General features: G+C 40.6%; 1 protein-coding gene across 1 annotated transcript in view; it reads left to right on the forward strand.

Annotated features, from left to right (window-relative positions):
* The window catches only part of FAM81B (family with sequence similarity 81 member B), a 58,981-nt gene that overhangs the window by 8,369 nt on the left and 26,891 nt on the right, over nt 1-23,721 (forward strand). The window contains exons 4-5 of the mRNA XM_061149501.1: nt 8,685-8,928; nt 15,337-15,455. Of these exons, the coding sequence (XP_061005484.1) occupies nt 8,685-8,928; nt 15,337-15,455 (363 nt within the window). The remainder of the gene's footprint in view (nt 1-8,684; nt 8,929-15,336; nt 15,456-23,721) is intronic.

Raw genomic sequence — 23,721 nt, forward strand, 5'->3', positions numbered from 1 at the left:
CACCCCCATGTCAATCAGGGCAGAACTGCCCACACGAAGCTCACTCCCTCCATCCCAGGAGGCTCCCTGAATTCTCACCACACACAAGAGCTAGTGTGAGAACTGAGCTGAGGTCGGACAAAGGCCAGTCTCAGTTCTCTAGAGCAGACAGCATGCCCCTCCAACCCCTGGACCACAGAGAGCATCCTTGGGACTCCAAGGAGAGATGTGAGCCAAGCACAGGAAAGATAACTGGTGTGGAAAATTACATAACGTTGGAAGCAAGCTAAATATATACACACATGTATATTTGCAGAGACTATAATTATACATATGCAAGCTATATATAACATCATAGAGAAGCATATATATCTTGACTATACACTTATATATGAAGAATATACATGTGTAAATATGTATGCCAGTTAAATATATATATAGCTTTATATCTATAAATACATATATTTATCTTGAGTGTATATATGTATATTTATATTTCAGAGGAATAAATATATCTTATCTCTGAGAATAACTCAGGGATTTATATAAATATATATATTTGTATATATAAATTATATATATATATAAATATAACAGGGAGAAGTACTAATTGGTCTAAATAAAGCTGCTGTGATGTCAGTAAAAGAGTCAAAGGGGCAGGCTAATATTTCTTGGCTGGATTACTGATAACCTCCAAGCTTTAGTTTCCACCTAAACTGAGAAAAATTTTACTTGTACCAAGGACTGGTTGTGGGGATGAGATGAATGGATGTTTGTGAAAGTGCTCTGTTGACTATAAGCATTATGAAGAAGTAAACCGTGTGATAATAAATTCCTTACATTTCTCTTGGGCTAGAAACTCTGCTCAAATAATTTAGCATTTGTATCAGATTCCTAGGACTGCAGCAATACAGTACCACAACAGCAGATGTTTTGCCTCACAATTTTAGGAGTTAGAAGCCTGAAATCAAGGCGTCTGCAGGTTGATTCCTTCTAAGGGCTCTGGGGAGACTGTTCTGAGAGAGATTCATCTCTCTCAGCTTCTGGTGACAGCCAGCAATCCCTGGTGTCCCTTGATTCACAGATGCATGGCTCCAATCTCTGCCTCTGTCTTCACACGGTCTCCTCCTGGTGTCTCTGCCTTCACATGGCTGTCTTCTTATAAAGACATCAGTCAAACTGCATTAGGCACCCACCAACCCCAGTGAGTGTGACTAATCACATCAGCCATGACCTTCAAGGTCACTTTCTGTGGTGCTAGGACCACAGGGGTTAGGACGTCAACATATCTTTTCCCATAACACCATCTAATCATTAATAATAAGCATAATAAGAACACACATGTGTGACCCTTGTAGACATTACAAAGCACTTTAGATACATTAGGGTTTCCCTCATAGCTCAGTTGGTAAAGAATCCGCCTGCAATGCAGGAGACTCCGGTTCGATCCCTGAAGATCAAACCGGGAAGATCTGCAGAAGAAGGGATAGGCTACCCACTCCAGTATTCTTGGGCTTCCCTGTGGCTCAGCTGGTAAAGAATTCGCCTGCAATGTGGGAGACCTGGCTTTGAGGCCCCGGGTTGGGAAGATCCCCTGCAGAAGGGAAAGGCTACCCACCCCAGTATTCTGGCCTGGAGAATTCCATGGACTATACAGTCCATGGGGTCGCAAAGAGTCGGACACGAATGAGCGACTTTCACTTTAGATACATTAGGTAAATTGGTCAACTTCAGCCAACTCAGGAGGGCAGGAGTCATCTCCATAGGACAGATAAAGGGGTTCTCTTCTGGACCACTTATTAGGGGTGAAGGATATTAAGTGGCAGAGGCAGAACTTGAACCCCCAGCCTTCCCACTTCATATAGAGTCTTATTTCCCCTGGGGACTCACATAAATAGCACACAAATCCAAACAGTAGCGAGGTAATGTGGGTCAGGGTCTCAAGAGCACTACAGGACGCTGTAAGTACTCCCGGTAACATTGAAACAACTCGCTGCTGCAGTCCACGTGTTTCCCTCGGTCACCCAGATGTCCCCCAAGCCCCCATCCACACAGAGACTCAGGAACACCTGCCCACCTGAATGTCTCCACCAGAAAGCCAATCACAATAGGCACATTAATTAAGTCTGTAAAAAATGTTACTGAACACAAGGTGTTTGCCTCATACTATGTATCTTGAATCTGGGAAAAGTCCACAGCCTCTTTTCTCCAGCCTCTTCTCAGAGGCATCACTGTTTGGAGTCCTTTCCTTCTGTGGTTCCTCCACACAGGCCAGTGTTGACCCTACCCCACTGGACTACTTCTTCCTGTTATGGATGATTTAAAATTGAAATTGCCTCCCTCACTCACCTCCAGCTTTTAGCCCTGTGTGTAAAACTCAGCAAAGGAGGCTTCCACCTGGCAGGGCAATGGTTAGGAACAAGCAACCAGGAAATGATAGAAAATACATTCTCAATCCCATCACTCCATGCACATACTCACAGATTATTTTTGTGACGCAGCAAAGTCTTCTCTGAAATGCCACTTTATTTCACTATTGTTTGCCAGACTCTATGCACTGAGAATGTAACTAGTCATAGAATAAATTTCACAGAAATGAAAATTCTCTTTAGCTGTGCTCCTTTGTGTTCTAGAAAGGAGTTTCAATTTTCCAATTTCTGTCTCTTGAATGTTACAGGTTGCTGAAATGGTTTTCCAAATCTCCTAAGTAAATTTAGTGCTCTAGTCACAAGAACAGAACAGGCAGAGACATGAAAGTCACTCTGTACCAATGCATCTGCCAGCAACAGCACAGCTGGTGTAAGTCACACTGAACCATAGAGAAATAGAACTCAGCGTTTGCGGAAAATCTGTTCAGACTCAGTTGTCAGCTACATAATCAATGATTTATCTAAAGTCCAAATATCCCTCTGAAAAGGCCCCCTAGGAATATTTCCTCCTGTGGTTAGTAACTCCATCTGTGCTAGTCTGGAATATTCAGTTCTATCTTTCCTTTCACAGTTAAATTTAGATACACAAGTTTCACTGATATGATATACTAATAAAGCAGTGAATTTTTCAAATTCAGGGTAACCACATCTTGTTACTAGTGAAGAGCCTCAGTTTTTAAACTTTCAGATGATCTGATGTTCTGAATAACAGTGTTACCAGGAATCTCTCTTAGAAGACAGAATGTTCATGTGTTGGATGTTACTCCAGTCATTGGTTTATGAAAGTCATTTGGAAAGCAATACTCTCTTTCCTTATGGCAGAAAAATAGGAAATATATATTTAAGCTCTCTGTATCTGATAGGAATCACACAACTAGAGCTAAACAGAGCATCATTTGGTGCTTCAAATTGCCATTTCCTTTTCCAGGGGATCTTCCCGACCCAGGGATCGAACCCAGGTCTCCCACATTGCAGGCAGACACTTTACCATCTGAGCCACCAGGGAAGCCCATTAAACATTATTATATATATATATAATATATTATATATACTATATATATAACAAACAATAATAATAATAATAACACTCCAATATATATCTCACTCTATCTCATAGTATGAGATTTACTATATCTCAGGCATGAAAAGAAATTTCAAAAAGGAACATTCTCCACTAATAGGTTTTAAAAATAAATATTAAGAATTAAAAGAAAATAACTACAGTCCATCATTTACATGCCACTTAAAGCTCCATGGCTGCAGGCACGCACATTCACATAGCATTGGGGCTGCCCCGCAAGGCTCCCCTCCATGCGCCAAAGAGCAACAATATTGAGGCCAGGGCAGCTATAAGCATTGGTCTCACCGCTCCCCACCACCGGGCCAGTCTTAAATAAATCAGCAATGCTCAGCCATTAGAAAATATTAGAATATATTCATCTAAGTGTTTATTTAAAATACAAATTCTTTTTAAAGTTTTTAAGCTATAGTGGCTTCATCTTTTATTTTTATTTTTAGCTGTGCCTTGAGGCACATGGGATCTTAGTTCCTTGACCAGGGAGTAAACCTAAATCCCCTGCTATGGAAGCATGGAGTCTTAACCACTGGACCACCAGGGAAGTCCCTAAAATACATATTCTTGTTCTTCCCCTCACCCTCAAAATTATGACTTAATAGGTCTATAGTGGTGCCAAAGAATCTTTATATTAGCACCTTCCTTTCCTTACCCACCCATGTAAAAAGTTTCTTTGCAAGAAATACTGAATCAGACTAAGTTCCTTGAGGAACGGAACCAGAACATGGACCAGAGTAGACATTTACTAATATTGACTGATGTATTTCTATTTCAACTGACATTTTTATTGGTAAGTTACTAGATATAGATACAGTAGTTTCAGCTACACATTAAAACTCCAACCAAAATGGCTTATATGTAAGGACATTGATTAGTTCACATTAAAAATCTAGAATTTGGTTAATCTGTAGGCTTAAAAACATCATCAAGCACCCAAGTGTTTTCAGTCCTTCTTCCCAGCTATCCTTTTTCCCCTCATGATCGATCATAAGATGGCTTCAGCAGTTCCAGGCATCACACACAGACATGACAACAACCAGCAAAGAAAAGGGAAGTTTCTTTCTGAGTACCTCTTTTTAAGGGCTTCCCTAGGGCTCAGTTGGTAAAGAATCTGCCTGTAATGCAGGAGACCTGAGTTTGATCCCGGGGCCGGGAAGATCCCCAGGAGACAGAAATGGCAACCCACTCCAGTACTCTTGCCTGAAGAATTCCAAGGACAGAGGAACCTGGTGGGCTACAGTCCATGGGATCACAAACAGTAGGACACAATCTTTTACGATAATCTCCTCTTAATAGCAAGCAACCTTACTCAGAAACCCCATGGTAGGTTTCCCCTTGCATCTCATTGGCCAGTATTGCTTCACATGCTCCTCCCTAAACCAACTGCATCTCAGCTCAGAATAATGGACGCACCAAGATTAGCTTGTGCCCCCACCCCTGATCCACCCTGAAGGACCTGGGGGACAGGAGGGTGAACCAAATCAGGCAGAAGCAGGGATGGCTATTAGGAAGGTAACCCACAGTGTCAGACATACTGAGAACATCTAAGAGAAAACAAATTCTAAACATTGATGGGAATGCAGCATGATTTACAAAGGTCTATATAGAAACCCCATGGACTATACAGTCCAGGGAATTCTCCAGGCCAGAATACAGGAGTGGGTAGCCTTTCCCTTCTCCAGGGATCGAACCCAGGTCTCGCGCATTGCAGGCGGATTCTTTACCAGCTGAGCCACCAGGGAAGCCCAGAATAGAAGAACAGGGATGGAATACTCTTTCACTGGCAAATCCAGGCTGCAGGTTGTCAGGAGAACAGAAAGAAGCACCAGCTCAAGGACTAGATCTACAGCCCACCGCTAGGCTATGTATCACCATCTGCAGGGCCTGACATCCCCTTCTCCTCTGCCTGTGACTCATCAGTCCTAGCCAGGGTAGCACTGTCAGCTCAGCGGGGGTTTAGAGGAATGGGTTTTCTATGTAAAAGGTTCCATCTGGTAATTTTCCAGAAAAACATTTTTGAGCCAAATGAGTGTTAGATGGAATCTGACTGATGAAACCCTTAGCTAAGTTGTCTCTGCTCCTCAGATGTGCAGGTGATAGGAGAGATGAATCTCACCCAGACCGACGCTAAATATTTCATACAGCTCAGGAAAGGAAACTGTTCACCTTGAGGCTCTAACAACTTGCAGCTTTGTGGAACCATTTTTTTTTCCCTCCAATTTTCTAACAACAGGGCCTTAAGGAAACAGTTCAGCTAGACAGACCAGTCAGTCAACAAATAGTTATTGGCAGGCACTCTTCTCAGCGTTGGGGACACTGTGGAGAACAAGTCAGACAAAGTGCCTGCCTTCAGGGAACTGTCAGTCTCCAGATGGAGGGCAGAAAATACATACAAACAAGTGAATTAGATGATGTCAAGGTAATGACAGATGTTATGAAGAAGATGAAATATGGGCTATTATGATAGAAAGTGACTGAGCCAGAGGTTTGCCTGAGGAGGGGTTGCTGAAGCTAATGCCTAAAGAATAAGGAGCAGGCAGCCATGAAGAGACTGTAGGGAAGAGATTTCCCAGCAGAAAGAATAACAAGTGCCAAGGCTCTTAGCTGGGAACTACGTGGCTTGCCTGAGGAACAGAAAGAAGGACTGCATCGTTGAGTGAGGGTGAATGGAGGGAAGAGCGGGAGGAGATGAGGCTGGGAAGGAGAAAAAAGATTTTATTTCCAGAGGATGGATGAGCCATCACAGGGTTTTCAGGAGGCAAGCTCTACCTTCACATTTTAGAACGACTACTCTTAGCCGTTGTGTGGAAGAGGCACTCTTTGTTAGGAGGCAAAAGTAGAGGAGATAATAGCAGCCATGACTGAGAGACGAAGAAAGAACTATAGAAAGAGGATATGAAGCCTGAGGACACTTCTGCGTGTCATTTCTGTCGTCACTCTATCAGGCCACATCAGGTGCATTAATTAAGGTGTGTCCTCTGCTTCTATTTTTTCTCTCTTAGAATGATAGGAATATATGGGAGTAGAGGTTAACATTTGATTTTGGAGACAGACAAGAGATTTTAATTCTGACTCTTCACATTTCCGAGTTGTATGACTGCTCCTGCGTCTGTCTGGTAAATGTTCTCAGTCTTCTCTCCCAAAGCACTAATTTATTCTTCAACTATCTCCTGTCTGTCATAGTTATCCCACCTTTTTTGTTTCTTTAACTATTTTCATGTCTAATATTTCTACTTGTTTGTTTTCTTGTTTTTTATTTTGCTAATATCTTCCCGTATCTTCACTTTTAATATTTTTATTCGCTTTTTAAAAAAATTTCTTATTGTGTGAAAGTGAAAGTCACTCAGTTCTATCTGACTCTCTATGACCCCATGGACTGTAGCCTGCCAGGTGCCTCTGTCCATGGAATTCTCCAGGCCAGAATCCTGGAGTGGGTTGCCATTCCCTTCTCCAGGGGATCTTCTCCACCCAGGGGTCAAACCCAGGTCTCCCACATTGCAGGCAGATTCTTTACTGTCTGAGCCACCTGGGAAGCCCAAGAATACTCGAGTGGGTAGCCTATCCCTTGGGAAGTTCTCTGGCAGATCTTCCCAACCCAGGAATCAAACCTGGGTCTCCTGCATTGCAGACAGTTTCTTTAAGCTGAGCTACCATGGAAGCCCTCTTATTGCATATAACTTAGTAATTCTCTTTTGTAGGAATCTATAAGCCAGTAGTCCTGGAGGAGGGCATGGCAACCCACTTCAATATTCTTGCCTGGAGAATTCCCTTGGACAGAGGAGCCTGGCAGGTTGCAGTCCCTGGGGTCACAAAGATTTGGACAAGACTGAGTGACTAAGAACTGCACATAATCTAGTAGATTATTTATTTGTTGGCTACTTGGTTTTTTGAGACTGTGCTCCTCAAAGTTGTGATATTTTGGCTTGTGGGTTCATTTTTCACTGAAGATTTCAGCCAAATCCTGTTCACCAATGAAGTCTTGTCAGCTCCAATGAGCTTGGGAGGTGGGGTGTGCGTGAGTGCCAGACTAAAACCGTCATCAGCCACCCCCTATCCTACAGAATAACTTCTCCCATCAGGTCTTCTCCTCTTGCTCCTAAAAAAGAAGCAACATTGGAAGAGCAGTTGCTTTCCCATCCCTGGAACATATAGATATAGTGAGATCTTACATTATTTGAAAGATGTTTTGGCTTTGCCTTCTTTTGAGCTAATCTAGGACAAACTACTATCGAGGAGAAGAAGCTCCTAGCAAGACTTCCAGGGATCTGGAAACTTCCCCCCCTTAATACTAAGAGTATTTGATTGGGGTATAATTAATATGCATTAAAAATATGTAAAGTCTGTATCTCAGTGGATTTTGACAAATACAGTTAACCAGGTAACAACCACTCAAATCAAAATATAGGACATTCTGGAAGCATTCTGATATTTCCAAGAAGCCAGTTGGATGACTGTGACAGGGTGGTGGCCTTCGAATGACCAAAAATTTCCTGGTACTCCATTTGTCAAGAGGTGGATCCTCACTTACTTTGAATATAGGTACAACTTAGTGACTTGCTTCTAGGGAATGAACTCAAGCAAAAGATACAAGGTATGACTACAGAGACTAGGTCACAAAAATAAGCAAAGAAAATTAAATAAAGAAAAATACACAACAAAAGTAACTTGTGCTCCAAAATGTTTATCTGTGAAGAGAAGAAGTAATTTGCTCATGTCAGTAGGAGTTACTTGGATTTTATGTGTTTCTTTATCCTAATAACTACTAGCCCTAGTCTTTGTATTTTCCTTTTCTAAGTTACTTTTTTCTTTTACTTTTTATTGAACTTCTGACTCTTTTATTAATCCTTGCCTTTGACCTATCTTTCTCCCAGCAATTAGAAAGCAGCTCACTTCTCAATGTAGGATCATTGGGCATTAAATTTATGTGAATCCAATTTGGCTTGTTAGAATAGTGGGTAAAATGTAGAACAATTCCTGCTTGAGAAACATGAAAAATGAATAAAACAAGATCAAGGCTTAAGTCAGACCCAGTTCTCAGATGAGGCATAAACCAAGATTCTCACCATGCAGGGTTTAAAGTCCTACCAAACTTCTCCTCTTGGGGGAAAATATACAGGAGTACAGGGCAGCTGCAAGTTCTCATTCTGGCTCCTCTAGCTCACCCTTGTAAAGTCCCGGTGTTGTTTCCTTTTCTGGACCAGGGGTCATTCTTTTCTTCCTGCCATTGCAAACACCCAGAGAAGTCAGCTAGAAGACAGACTGAACAACCAGGACCGCACCATAGCTTTCCTCCTTGAGCAAGCCTTTCGCATCAAGGAGGACATCTCTGCCTGTCTTCAGGGGACCCATGGCTTTCGCAAGGAGGAGTCACTTGCCAGGAAGCTCCTGGAAAACCACATCCAGACCATCACCAGCATCGTCAAAAAACTCAGCCAGAACATTGAGGTAGTTCTTTATTTCCCATGTGTTGGCACCGTTGCTTGACAAAGATTATCAACCATCAGGGGCAGTTTTCAACTAGAGAAATGAGTCCCTATTATTTAAGCTTAAATGATTACCATTTAGTTACCTCTGAGGGAAACAGTCAATATTTTAACTGCTTGTGTCATTCATCTTCTACTTTTTGTAGAAGGAAATTCTGTTCAAAAATTGTTGAATGTCTCTTTGTGACAGCAAAGGCAATTGTTTAACATTAAATGTCAGACATTGTGCTAAGGTGCTTATTTTAGTCTAACTCTCTAAGATTCTACGAATGTGATCATTTCCAATGGAGGTTTTCATAAGGTAGTTGCAATGCTCATTCATAGACACATCACATATGACCCCCCAAATCTCTGTGACCCCCATCTCCAGCTCCTCTCTCCTTCACTCTGGCCACACTGTGCTCCCAGCACTTCCTAGAACACCCCAAACATGCTCCAGCTTCAGGGCTTTCGCACTCGCTATGAACTCTGGGTGGATCATCTTCTCCTAGACACTCCTGTGCAGTATTCTTCATTCCCATCAGGTCCCTGCTCAGAAATCACCCTTATCAGAGAGCATTTCCTTGACATGCCAACAGTCACAATCTCCCTTAAACCCCACCCTATTTTTATCCATAGTGCTTATCACAAACCACCATGGTCTATACTTACTTGTTGTGTTTCTGCTTCTAAGATATAATCTCTGTGAGGGCAGAGACTTAATTTTGTTCACTGCCAAATCCCACACCAAACTGATGATAATGTATGAGAGGTCATCAGTGATCTGTCAATATTTCCTGAACAGAAGGATGAATGAATGATGTCTAATGTATTAAAGGAAAAATAGTATTTCTGATCAAAAGAGAAAATGATTGTGTTAAACCAAGATGAGTAGATTCTTACTGCAGATCTTTCAGAGTTTTTAAAGTACCAATGAGAATGATGAATCTCAGATAGCAACTTTCAGGCAAAAGTTCAAGAGAAGAAACTTTAAAAATCTGGCCTTAAGTGTGTGGAATTATGAGAATTGACAACAATGCCCTCATAAAATACATGACTTTTTCTCCTATTAGATAGAATAGTGGATTAGACAAAAACAAAAACCATGAGATTGACCCAGCAATGACTTACTCATGACTTTGTGTTTAATCCTAAGGATATCTGTTAATTCTATCTGTAGACCCCATAATGCATTTGAGGGAGTGTGAAAAGTTAAAAAAAATCTTGGTGAGCCATTAAAAGGCACTTTATAGGTACTTAGCACATCCGGAATTGACAACAGTGCCTAAAGAGGCAACATTATTTCTCAAAGTGGCCAAAGGTGTTTCCAGGCATAATGAACTGTCATGAAAGTAAGGAGAGACACACGACTCAGTGCCATTGAGACGATAAGAAAATCAAGCATAGCACAGGCACTCAAAGAAGATCCTAATTTAGGAGTCAAAACTTCTTGGTAATTGGAAAGATAACAGCATTCTCAGAAATATCAAAAGGCTTATAGAATGTTCTATATTTCTACTTCAGTGGCTGTTACATAGTCAATTATATTTGTCAAAATCTATCCAGAAATATGCTTTGATTTATATATTTTAATACATACTAATTATATCCCAATAAAATACTCTTAGCATTAAAGGGAAAAACATTTCTAAATATCAGAAATCTTGCTAAAAGTTTCTTTTCCTATCTTTGATTAGCTCTGAAAAAAGACAAAGCCAAAACTTTTTTTCCAAATACTATAAAATCTCAAAATATTTGCAATCCTGTTAAGGGTTTAGCATATAGAAGAAAGATGACAAGGACTGATCTGATTGTGCAGAAAGCTGAATTAGGAAATATTTAAAGGTTGTAGATGGGCTTGCTCTTGGAAGAAAGGCTATGACAAACCTAGACAGCATACTAAAAAGTGGAGACATCACTTTGCCAACAAAGGTCCATATAGTCAAAGCTATGGTTTTTCCAATAGTCATGTATGGATGTGAGAATTGCACCATAAAGAAGGCTGAGTGCCAAAGAATTGATGCTTTTGAGGTGTGGTGTTGGAGAAGATTCTTGAGAGTCCCTTGGACTGCAAGGAGATTAAACCAGTCAATCTGAAAGGAAATCAGTCTTGAATATTCATTGGAAGAACTGATACTGAAGCTGAAGCTCCAGTACTTTGGCCATCAGATGCAGGGACGACAGAGGATGAGATGGTTGGATGGCATCATTGACTCAATGGATGTGAGTTTGAGCAAACTCCAGGAGATAGTGAAGGACAGGGAGGCCTGGCGTCCTGCAGTCTATGGGGTTGCAAAGAGTCAGACACGGCTGGAGCGACTTAGTACAGCACACGGCACAAAGGCTGTAAATAAGAAATTAAAGCATTATGAAGTAGAAACTACTGAACTACCTTTAGACAATAACTAAGACTATAAAGTAATAAGTATTTAGATAAATGGTTGCTATTCAAGTATTTTTAAAAACCTAGTAAGTCAGCCCATCTGTAAATCAGCCAGCAAGATAGATTGAAGTGTGAGCAGAAGTTTGTCTTAGGTTTTTAAAAGAAATGAAAAAAATTTTGTTTACTCAACCATAACTGTAGTGGTTCAATTGCTTGCTTGTTTTTAAAATCAAAATATTTCTTTCTTAAGCTGGCAGCTCATTAAAGATTGAAAATCAATTTATTTTTAATTTAGGAAAAGAGAGTTTCATGAACAACATTGTTTTATTGTGTTTTTTCCCCAAGTTACATTAATAAAAGCAATACTTGTTCATTGTAATTATTTGCAAGTTTAGGAAATAAATTTAAAACCTAGGAAAAATTTCTCATAATTTCACCAGCAAATGGCAAACTCTACGAACACCCAGATGCACCTGCCTCTGGTCTTCCCAGGCATCCCCTTTAGGAAGCTGAGGCTATTGTTTGTAAGCATAACTTTAATATAAAATTATATCACAAACTCTTTCATAGGTCATTAAAAGCTCTTTGTATGGTGCATACATCATGGTTACATTATTTATTCTCTTAATATTTAAAAGTCTTTGTGCATAAATGCATCTACATTTGTATTATTTCTATTGCATATGTTTTTAGAAATGGAATTACTGGGATAAGAACACTGTAAAAACTCTTGACACTTATTGCCAAATTGGTTTCCAGAATGTTTATATCTATGTATACTTCCATTAGCCTTATACAAGAGTTCCATTAGCTTTTTTCACTATACCTATGCCAGCATTTCTTTTTTTCACCTTTTAAAAATGACTGTAACAGTTTACATTTTCTCTGTCAATAATTTATTAATATCTTTTGCAGATTTAGTGCTTTTTAGTTTTTATTTATGGGTTTTTTATTAAAAATAATAAGCAGTGATGCTTTGGTAAATGTTTAAAAATCAGCAGATTTTTTCTTGGGGATAAAGTACCTGGTTTATAGTGTTTTCCTATGCCCATGGTGTAAATACACTCACTGTGATTGATTTCAAAAACCAACTGATGGGAGCTTTCCTAGTGGCTCAGTGGTAAAGCATCTGCCTGCCAATTCAGGAGACACGTGTTTGATTCCTGATTGGGAAGATCCCACATGCTGCGGAGCAACTGAGCCCGTGCACCACAACTATTGCACCTGTGTTCTAAAGCCCAGGGTCCACTACTGAACCCATGTGCCCCAACTACTGACGCTCACGAGCCCTAGAGCCGTGCTGCAAAACAAGGGAAGCCACTGCAATGAGAAGCCAGGGAGTAGCACCCTGCTTGCCGCAACTAGAGAAAGCCTGTCTATAGCCATGAAGACCCAGCACAACCAAAAATGAAATAAAAAATGAAATTATTTAAAAAGCCAATTGATGTTACTAAACAAAAAGATGGGAAGAGACATACATATGCAATCGGCTCTCAAGAATAGGTGTATACTGACTGCAACACAAATTGAAACCCTCGGCAGTAACACTTATTATGAATGTTTTCCCAGTTTGTTGTTTATGTCTTAATTATATTTATAATGATTTTTTTAAATTTTCTATAAGGTTGGTGGCTCAGAGGGTAAAGCATCTGCCTGCAGTGCAGGAGACCTGGGTTCGATCCTTGGGTCGGGAAGATCCCCTGAAGAAGGAAATGACAACCCACTCCAGTATTCTTGCCTGGAGAATCCCATGGATGGAGGGGCCTGGCAGGTTACAGTCCATGGGGTCACAAAGAGTGGGACACAACTGAGCGACTTCACTTTATTTCAATATTTTGCTTTGTGATTTCCCTCATTACTTTTAAGAATAGAAATTTCTCTCAGAAATTTCAGAGATGAAATAATTTCTATTGTCTGTCAGTTTTATGGCTTAACTTTTTAAATATTTTAAATCTGTTTTTTCTAAAATTTATGTATATTCACATATGATGCAAGATACAGATCTAAACTGATTGTTTTCTGAGTGCATGCGTGTGTGCTGAGTCGCTTCAGTCGTGTGCAACTCTTTGCCACCCTATGGACTGTAGCCCTCCAGGCTCCTCTGTCCACGGGATTCTCCAGGCAAGAATCCTGGAGTGGGTTGCCATGCCCTCCTCCAGGGTTTCTTCCCCATCCACGGATAGAACCGAAGTCTTACGTCTTCTGCATTGGCAGGCGGGTTCTTTACCTAGCTAGCACCACCCGGGAAGCCCTGTTTTCTGAATAAGTAACCAGAAATCTCAACAACGTATAGATTCCTTCCTCATTGACTTTGAGTCTGATATATGGCATATTTGTTTCTTACATTTACCAAGATCTTCACTAAATTACAATGATCAATTTAGCTAGGCACAGTTATTTAGCTGCACTCATTTCAAAACACTTTACTATTTAATAGGGCAAGTTTTCTTTTATCACTATTCTTTACCAAAACAAAGTAAAACAACACTTACTGTTAGAATCTGAATGTTTGTATCCCCACCAAAATTCATATGTGAAATCCTAATGTCCACCGTGATGGTATTAGGAGGGACTTGGGTCATGAAAGTGGAGTCCTCAAAAAGTGGATTAGTGCTCTCATAAAAGAGACCTCACAGAGCTCCCTGGCCCCTTCCACCATGTGAAGATGAACCAAGAAGTCAGCAGTCTGCAGCCCAGAAGAGGGCTCTCCCCAGAGCCCAACCATGCGGGCGCCCTAAATCTTGGACTTCCAGCTTCCAGAACTGTGAGAAACAGATCCCTGTTGTCGTATAAGCTTCTTAGTCTGTGGCTTTTTGTCATGGTGGCCTGAATGAACTAAACACCTATAGGCATGCAAAAATAAACAAGCCAAAATACAAAAACAAAAAAAAACCCTCTAGCTAATGTTCTTGATACTTGTATGTCTTCAGCTAAAGCTATACTTGCTCTTGGCTTGTCTCAATCTGCCAGTTTACAAACGGGCAAGATTCTGTACATAGTCTTTGAAATTTTCATAATTCATTTCCTATCAAAATCCTTCCTTTCCTCCAAAACTTCATAATCATAAATTTAACATGGTTCAGACCTAGGTAACATCTAGTAACTAACCCTTTATGTTCCCCTAAATCACAAAGTTGTTTGTGCTTCAAAAAGTCCTACGCTCTCAAGACTTTTCTGAATAAACATATATTGCATTTTATATGTCTTAACTTTACACTGGTATTTGTTTGAATATCAACCGAGATATAATTTTCTTCTATGGACAAGCAAAAAAACTTAGTTTTTATATATGAGTGCCAAAAATTAAAACCCACTGTTTGGGGGACCACCAAGCTGGTGGAATAGGGTAGTCAGATTCATTTCAGAACACTAAGACATAATGAAGACATGACGATGGATACTCAAGGCAAAATCTGAATACATTCAAGCCATAAATTTCTCATGTTCTCTAAAAAAAGTCTAAAACAATAAACCTTTTCCACTCCATGTAAGTGAAACAGTTTTATTCAGATTTGCTTGTTAGTTGTATTAGCTTTGTTGTGGTTCCAACTCAATCTTTAAAGGACCTTGCCTAATCCCATGTGAAAGGTCCCTTTTTCTAAACTTGACTACCAATTCTGAAAAAGGTTTTTGTGAAAAGTTTTTATGTCAAGGATAGTCACGTCCACACAGCACAGTAAATAAGTTTGGTTTGGCCCATATGGTATTTATAAAAGAATTTGAATAAGATGTCAATATTTAAAAATTCATAAATTTAACATACAATCTGGATTTCCAGCTTCTGCTGAGACACTGTTGAACCATCATGCCCACCTGGCAACTGTCAGCAGGACGCAAGCCATCGCCGCCTCCTCGGATATAGGGATGGCTTCCGACACAAGACTCTCACTCATTTGCTCTATCAGCCTAAGAAGGGAAATGCACTCAATTTGTAACCTCTGCTTTAAATGATATTTTCTTATCACGTGTGATGGGAAAGTAATGGGGACTTTAACTCAAATATTGCAGATGATAGAAGAGCAGATAAAAGCACGGGACCTGGTGGCCACAGGAACTAACTTCGCAGTTCAGGACCTCAGCGACAGGCACCTGCAAGGAGTGGGAGACCTTCGAGGCAGAGTAGCCAGGTGAGCAGAGACGTGCTAACGCACGCTTAGCAGTCAGTCTCCGCGCTGGATTCTCACCCCTGAATATGTGCTGTAGAAAACAGAACACTGTCTTTAAGCTAAATGGTAAGATAGTAACTGAGAAAGTGTATCATGACATTGGAAATTCTCATGCTTCCTGTGAGATCCAAGGGTTCTATTAAGAACCTCTTATACAGAATGCCTACTTTGGTTTCATCTGCAAATGGCAAGTCTTGTCTTTACAGCCCTCAGCTGTCCAAACGCCAACATCTATACAAAGACATGCCCTTAAAACCGCATACAGAATCCCCAGATGTCTCAAACTCTAATGATCTAAACATTTAAGATATATAAGAATTGCATATAAAAGCCTAGCAAAAGGGATTTAATGGGCAAGGGAATAAAATTTTGAATGATATCTTTTCTATGAGACTGAAAAAATTCATGGTACACAGCTCAGCAAAAATTTGTAGGTATTGACAATAGCAGGAACATTCTGGTTGACACGTCAAAGATGACCCGTGAGTGGCTGACCATGGACACCTTTTCCATCTCTCCATCTCCTGCCAGCACCTCATTCCTATCTCCAGAAACACCTCCACTTTCATCTCATTAATCTGCTCTAAATAATTAGGTGATTAACACCTAAGACAAACCTCTCCTAGGGTATCCGTCCATTCAATTCAACAAAAAATGTACCAAACGCTCACCAAAGCCAGGCAGTGTTCTATGATTCAGGGGTTCAGTAACATGTTCATCTTCCTATAACTTCACAGTCTACCTGGGAAAACATAAGCAATAAGGTGAGTGTTGTAATGAAAGCCTGGGGTGCCATGGGAATACGCAAATCAGATTGGGGCATAAAAATGGCTTCCTGGAGGAGGTGACACTTGAGATGGGTTTTGAAAGGCTGTAGCAGTTAACCAGACAGGGGTAGGCAACGTACTTCACATAGGAGGAATGATGTGGGCAATGGACCTGTGGGATAAATTACTGTGAGGTGTTCAGGGCTTCCCTGTGATGGGGCTATTTTAGCTGTGGTATTTAGGGAGAGATGGGAGATTGGAAGATGAAGCTAGAGAAATGATCCAGAGTTGGATGATGAGGGATCTTTGGTCAAAGTAAAAAGTTTGAACTTTATGTAAAAGGTTATAAACAGCCATGAGACGATTTTAAGTAAGGGGATGACATTCACTAACCTTTTGGTAGTGGCTGAATTTGGCAAGTACAGAAATAATATATGAAGATGAAATGAAGCCTATTGAAGCAATCAAGGTGAGAAATGTTAGTTTAGGGGTCTAAACTAAAACTCTGCCATGCAAGTCCAGAGTAGGTGACAGACATGAGGAAAATAGAATCTACAGGATTAGTACATGTATGTGTTTGTGTGAGTGTGTGTACACACCTAGGTACTATATACATACAAATATACACATATATACAAGGTTATGTGTATATATACTTAATGCTTCTGAAATACATAAAATTATATATACTTTTATATAACATTTGATAAATAGAATTTTTACAATATTTGCATAAATGATGAAGCAAGATAATAAAACAACCCACCACTCTCCTTAGATGCGCCATGATTTTACAAAGAAGATAAGCACCAAAATCTCTTTTGAACCAAACTTGGAATCTGGTTCAATTTGGTGGTACACTGATAGCATGATTCCAGGCAAGAATACTGGAGTGGGTAGCCACAACCTCCTCCAGGGGTCCACACCCTCCTGACGCAGGGATCCAACCCCCGTGTGTCTTACATCTCCTGCATTGGGAGGCAGATTCTTTATAACTAGCGCCTGGGAAGCCCCTCGCTTTTTGAAATTCCACATATAAATAAGATCATGCAGGTTTTTTTTTTTTTTCCTTCCTGTGTCTAGCATATTTCACTTGGCATAATGTCCTGCAGATTTATACATGTTGTCACAAATGGCAAAGTCTCCTTCTTTGAGGCTAAAAATTTTGTCACTCCATATATATCACAATTTCTTTATTTATTCATCCCTAAATGGCAACCCACTCCAGTATTCTTGCCTGGAGAATCCCATGGATGAGGAACCTGGTGGGTACATAGGGTCGCAAAGAGACAGACCAGACTGAGAGACTAATACACATACACACACACGCAAAGACACTTAGGTTGTTTCTGTATCTTGTTTATTGGGAATATCGCTGCAGCTAACATGAGAGGATATATTTCTTCCATGTATTCATTTCATTTCCTTTGGATACATATCCAGTAGGGGGATTTCCAGATGATAGTTCTATTTTTAACTTTTCAAAGAGTCTCCATACTATGTTATATAACAGCTATACCAATTTACACTCCTGCTAACCTTGTGGAAGGATTCCCTTCTCTCCACATCTGCACCAAAACTTTGTACAACACTCATCTTAACAGGTATGAGCTGACATCTCATGGCTTTGATTGGCATTTCCCCGATGATTCGTAATATAGAGCTCCTTTTCATGTACCTGTTGGCCAGCTGTCTCTTATCTTTGGGCAAATATCTAGTCAGGCTTTTGCCCATTTTTAAAACCATGTGACCATTTAAAACCACTTGCTTTTCTGTGGCCCCAAGGGACTTACAGATGCTCCCCTGGCTCTCAGGGTTAGGTGATTTGGGAGCCACTCTTGGATAGCAGCTGGAAACACTTCACTCCCCAGGAGAATCTGGGATTTGGTGGTTCCCTCCCAGCCGTAAGGTGCTGACCAGGGCTGGGGTGTATGGTGTGTATGTATCTCAGCTTTTTTGACCCTTTTTGATGTGGGTATTTTCTTAGTTGCCTGATGTGTAGGAGTCTCTAAATCAACTTCTAGATTTTTCCCAGAGGGACTGGATCCGAATTTTCCTATTTATTTGGTGCATCTGAGGGAGGAGGGAAAAATCAAGAGCCTCCTAGTTCTCTGTCTTACTCTCTGATCGCTGACTTACCTCCCCTTTAATATGAAGCAGTGATTTTAGGAAAAGGTCTTATTTTTCCTTAAAAATGTCTTCCTTTTATGATAATTTCTAAAATCTAGTGATTTAAGACAGAATCTGGCTAAAAGCCAGGAGATTTAAATTCACTCTTCCTCTTTTTCCTTTCCATATTTTTGCAGGCAAGTGACCCATGGACCAGCTGAGGCAGAATACTTACTTTCCTCCTACATATGTTGACCTTAATTCCAATTAGCATTTTGGTATAAGAGTGAACTAAGTTGATTATTTTAACATAATTCCTAGCAAGCCTTTTACTGCTTCATGAATCAAACTCAATATTTGATAACAACTATGTACTTTTGAATTTTATACCTTATATCCCTCTCCAATACAGTGGCAGTTTAAAAGCAAGTACTCCCAATGAGATGAGGTTCTCAAAGTTGTCTGCCTGATTCTGACACCTTGTACTCTATTTGATAGATTAGCCTCGTGTGCAAAAAAGAAAAAGGCCAGCATGCGAAGGGCAGCCATACAGCCATGTCTGATGGCTCTAGAAGCAGCCAGAGCAGCCCAATCCTCTAACCACATTTGACTATTTGGGACCCCAAGGCAAATCTGCCTATCAGTTCAGTTCAGTCGCTCAGTCGTGTCCAACTCTTTGCGACCCCATGGACTGCAGCACGCCAGGCTTCCCTGCCCATCCAACTTCTGTAGCTTGCTCAAACTCATGTCCATCAAGTTGGTGATGCCATCCAACCATCTCATCCTCTGTCATCCCTTTCTCCTCCCACCTTCAATCTTTCCCAGCATCAGGGTCTTTTCCAATGAGTTGGTTCTTCGTATCAAGTGGCCAGAGTACTGGAGTTTCAGCTTCAGCATCAGTCCTTCTAATGAATATTCAGGACTGATTTCCTATAGGATGGACTGGTTGGATCTCCTTGCAGCCCAAGTGACTCTCAAGAATTTTCTCCAACACCACAGTTCAAAAGCATCAATTCTTTGGCGTTCAGCTTTCACATTACAAATCTGCATAAGAAATAACTAAATTGTGTTGATGTGCAATTAAAAGCATAAGACATGTCCTTTGAAGAGGCAATAATGATATTATTTGGATACTGTCAACTTTTGAAAAAGAGTGAGGACTTCTTGTTAAAGATATTTTCACTCCACTCTTCTCACCTGAGACATCTCCATGCCAATAAAAATAAGAGGAGGAAAACAAAAATGACGCCTTTAATACAACATGGAAGTTGCTGCAACCACTAATGACAGAGCACGTGTACCAAACACAGAGATGTGTGGACTCAGTATCCTCCTCAAACCCGAAATATCATGATTTCCTCCAAATCAAGAGGCATCATCCACAAAGGCATAGACCAAATTTGTTGAACCAATTTGTATTAACCTAGGGGATGGGGGTGAGTCACAGGAGAAATAGGAAACGTCCCTTGAGAGATTCACAGCAGCAGCATAGAATAGCAGAGACAGCAGAGCTGAAGAGGCACTCGTGACATTTGTCATCTGGGACTGCCCTTCTTATCAATTTATGCCTAAGAAAAACTGACTGAGGTGCAACAGGCTGGGGAGGGGGAAGAGGTGATAGTAACTCGTTGAAGAACCTATGATGATGATGTGCTGTGAGATACACCCATCTGGTTTTCGAGGAGAAGATGGGGAGATGCACCTCCTCCCCTGGGCCTAAAGAAGCAACAGACTTAATAGCGACGAGGCTGAGAGAGGAACTGGGCTACTTCCTCACGAAACACACCCTCACTGATCGGCGGGTGGCCAGGACCACAGAAGATGGAGAAGTGAAGAATCCGTGCTTGAAAGCCACCACCATCACCATCCAGGGAGAGATGGATCGATAGACAGATGGATAAAAGCACAAGGCTGATGAATACACCTCAAGACAGGAATTATCTGGAAAAATACAGGAACAGTTCAAATCCAAGTTTGAAACTTGGATTCTTGGAAACTTGGATTCTTGAATTCTTGGAAACTCCTGGTTTCATGAAAAGCAAAAGAAAAAGATTGCTGATTGAACTGTCGCACATAATTTTGCTCCTTCCAAAAGCCTAAGTAAAAAATATATTTTTCTCTTTAAAACATAAACCCACAAAGACAGGGAACATCAGCCTAGAAACATTGGAACCTGGGAGACACACGTGTGGAAACTGGTTTAGCAGGAGAAATAGGACTGGTTTTCTAGCCATGGGATAAGCCGATGATGACCTGGTTTTACCCCCATGGAATTCTCACAGGCTTAGGGGTGGGCTGCACCAGGCACCTCTGAGAGTGTGGGAGAAGGTGGGCACTTGCCTCCAGGGAGAGACGGAGCCAGGAACCACTGCAGTGTGTTCTTAGCCTTCTCATTCTTACTGACTTTCAAACTACAAACATGTTTTACTTTGATTAAAAATAAGCGATAAAAAGGTTTTTCCCCAAAAAGAGATTATCAACTAGTGAAAGGAAATAAATAAATCAGAATTGCTCAGGGATAGGAGAAAGAAAAAAATTAAATATTACAGAGATTCAATCTACTTTAGAAGCTCCCCCGCGCCAAGAGAATACATACAACCAAAAACAAATTATTTCTTAAAAAACCTGAGCAAGTCACACAAAACAAAAAGAAAATGCTTTTTCATATAAAAATGGTTACGGAGAAATGATGTATAGGGCAGAAAACAGGGACTTCATTCAACAGAGAACGAAGAGGTGCTCCTAAAGAAGAAAAAGAACAAATTCTTTAGAAGAAAAAAAAAAGTGGATACAAGAGAAGAAAGATTTCTTGAAACAGAGATTAGAATCTGTAGATCAAATCTGTAGATCAAAGGGGAAATCTGCAACACCAGAAAAATTTATATGAGAACAATTGAACCAAGATATCCTGGTTTTAAGTCACTGATTATCAAAAAGAAAGAATCACTAGGAGAAAGCAAAGCAAAAAAGAATCCTTAGACATCTAGGTAGACTAAACAGATCACATCAAGAAAGGAAAAAACTTAGTCATCTCAGACTTGTCCATGTCAAAGTGTCAGGTAAGAAGGGAGAAATGTCTATCCTGTTCTGAACAAAAGAAAAGTGACTCAAAAAAAAAAAAGAAAAGAAAAGTGACTCAAATAATGTTTTCTTAACCAAATTACCTTTCAAGTAGAGCAGAACAGACAGGCGTTCTCAAGCATTCAAGAATGTAAATAGTCCAATGCTCATGGCTCCTTCGTTTCAACTCTGGATGACAAAATCTGGCCAACCAAGGAATAAATCAAAATAAGGATCTCAGATAAGAAATTATAGTTGTAAAGCACTGGGACTGCCCTGGGGGTCCAGTGGCTAAGACTCCACACTCCCAGTGCAGACCGCCCGGGTTCAATCCCTGGGCAGAGAACCAGACCCCACACGCCGCAACTAGCAGTTTGTGTTCCTCACCGAGAGTCAAGGGTCCTGTGTCCCACGCCTGGGGCTCAGTGTAGCCAAATAAATGTATACATTTTAAAATGACTGTCTAATAGAGTCTAAATACAGAATGAAGGTTAAAGAGTGGGAACTCTAGTGGTGGAACACACTGTAAATGTTTAATCTGATATTTTTTAAATAGAAAAATATTAACAAAAACTGTTGGAAGGGCAAGTATATAAAATTTATTTTCTCTTTTTTTTTGGCATAGGGTCAACGGAGAATGTCTAAAGTTGAAATGGCAGTTGTAAAACGTACAATGATTCCAATTGATGATAGCTTTTTATAACTTCATTTTTAGAAATATCTCCTGCAGTAGGGGTGTCTATGTATATATATATGTGTCTGTATATATATATATACAGACACATATACACACACGTATATACACATACACCTGAAGTTCAGTAATTACTTCATTTTTCACTGCAGTTACCTTTCCTTAGGTTAAAATAAATTAAAATTCAAGGTAATGTTTTTAACTAAAACTTGTACATATAATCTGAATCTTCTAAACTTATTTTATTTCTTCCTATCTCCATGTGTCTATATATGATATATGTATATATTATAATGGTGAATGAAATAGTAACCAAATGTTAACAATGATTATTTCTGAAAAGTGGAATTTGGGATGATGTTAACGCTTTTCTTTGTTCTTTTTTTGTATTGTGTGTAATTTTTTATAACAGGAATTTGTTATTTTAATAGAAACAATAAAATCACTTCAAAGGAGAGAAAGAGAAACTTCTTTTGAAATATGGAATACAGCCTTGAAAAACCACTTATCCTTGACCTCAGGGTGGAGTTAGGCTAGTTGGGTGAAAATCATTCGGTGCCGACTCTCAAGCTGAGGAAATAAATAAAACTGCTGATCCTGTGTGGGTGCTTCCTCCATGCCAGGCACTGGCTAAATGCTCTGCATTCATTATCTCCTTTTATCCTTAAATGACCCTGTGCAGGACCACCCTTCAGGGCAGCCACTTGTGGTTTGGAAGGCTGAGCATACAGCCTCCCAGGAGACACTGTTCACCTTACCCCCATGTGTCTGGCACGGCCTGGAGTTTTGCAGAGGACAAACTGCAGCTTCGTGCAGGGGCCGCAGCACTGACACCCCCCTTTTCTCAGATAAGGAAAACTGAAGCTTACAGATGTTAACAGAATCGTCCCAGATCACAAACCTGGGAAGCAGTAGAAGCCAGACTCAAAGCCTGGTCTACCTGACTAAATCCTGGGCCACAGGCCTACGACACACACACCAGCGGTCCCTGAGGGGTGACAGGTGGGCTGGGTGAGAGGGGACTGGCCGTCGTGGTAGCAACAGCTGTTTCCCTGTGTGTGCTAAGTCGCTTCAGTCCTGTCCAACTCTGCGTGACCCCATGGACTATAGCCCGCCGGGCTCCTCTGTCCATGGGATTCTCCAGACAAGAGTACTGGAGTGGGTAGCCATGCCCTCCTCCAAGGGGTCTTCCCGACCCAGGGATCAACCCCCCCTCTCTTGTGTCTCCTGCACTGGCAGGCAGGTTCTTTACCGCTAGCACCACCTGGGAAGCCCATTCCCATATTGCCTTCAATTCCTGTGTAGCCTTCGGGTATCTCAATGTGGACTAACATAATATTCTAACCAACACTGAGGTTGTTCTGACAATAACAGTTTATATACACAAATGTGTGAAATGACTTTTTCCTGTGACTTAGGTGCTTCCATTTTGAATCAGATTAATTCCTGATTTTTCCTCCTGGCAGTCTGCCCACCCCTCACCAGTGATCTGGTATCCTTTCAAGAGGTTTCTCAAGAAGCTAGCTCATCTTTAGCTCAAATTTGACCTCAAAATTAACAAAAAGAAATTCATTTTTGGATCCTAAAGAAAATGTTG

Source organism: Dama dama, chromosome 9, assembly GCF_033118175.1.
Source record: "Dama dama isolate Ldn47 chromosome 9, ASM3311817v1, whole genome shotgun sequence".
Classification (NCBI taxonomy): Eukaryota; Metazoa; Chordata; class Mammalia; order Artiodactyla; family Cervidae; genus Dama; species Dama dama.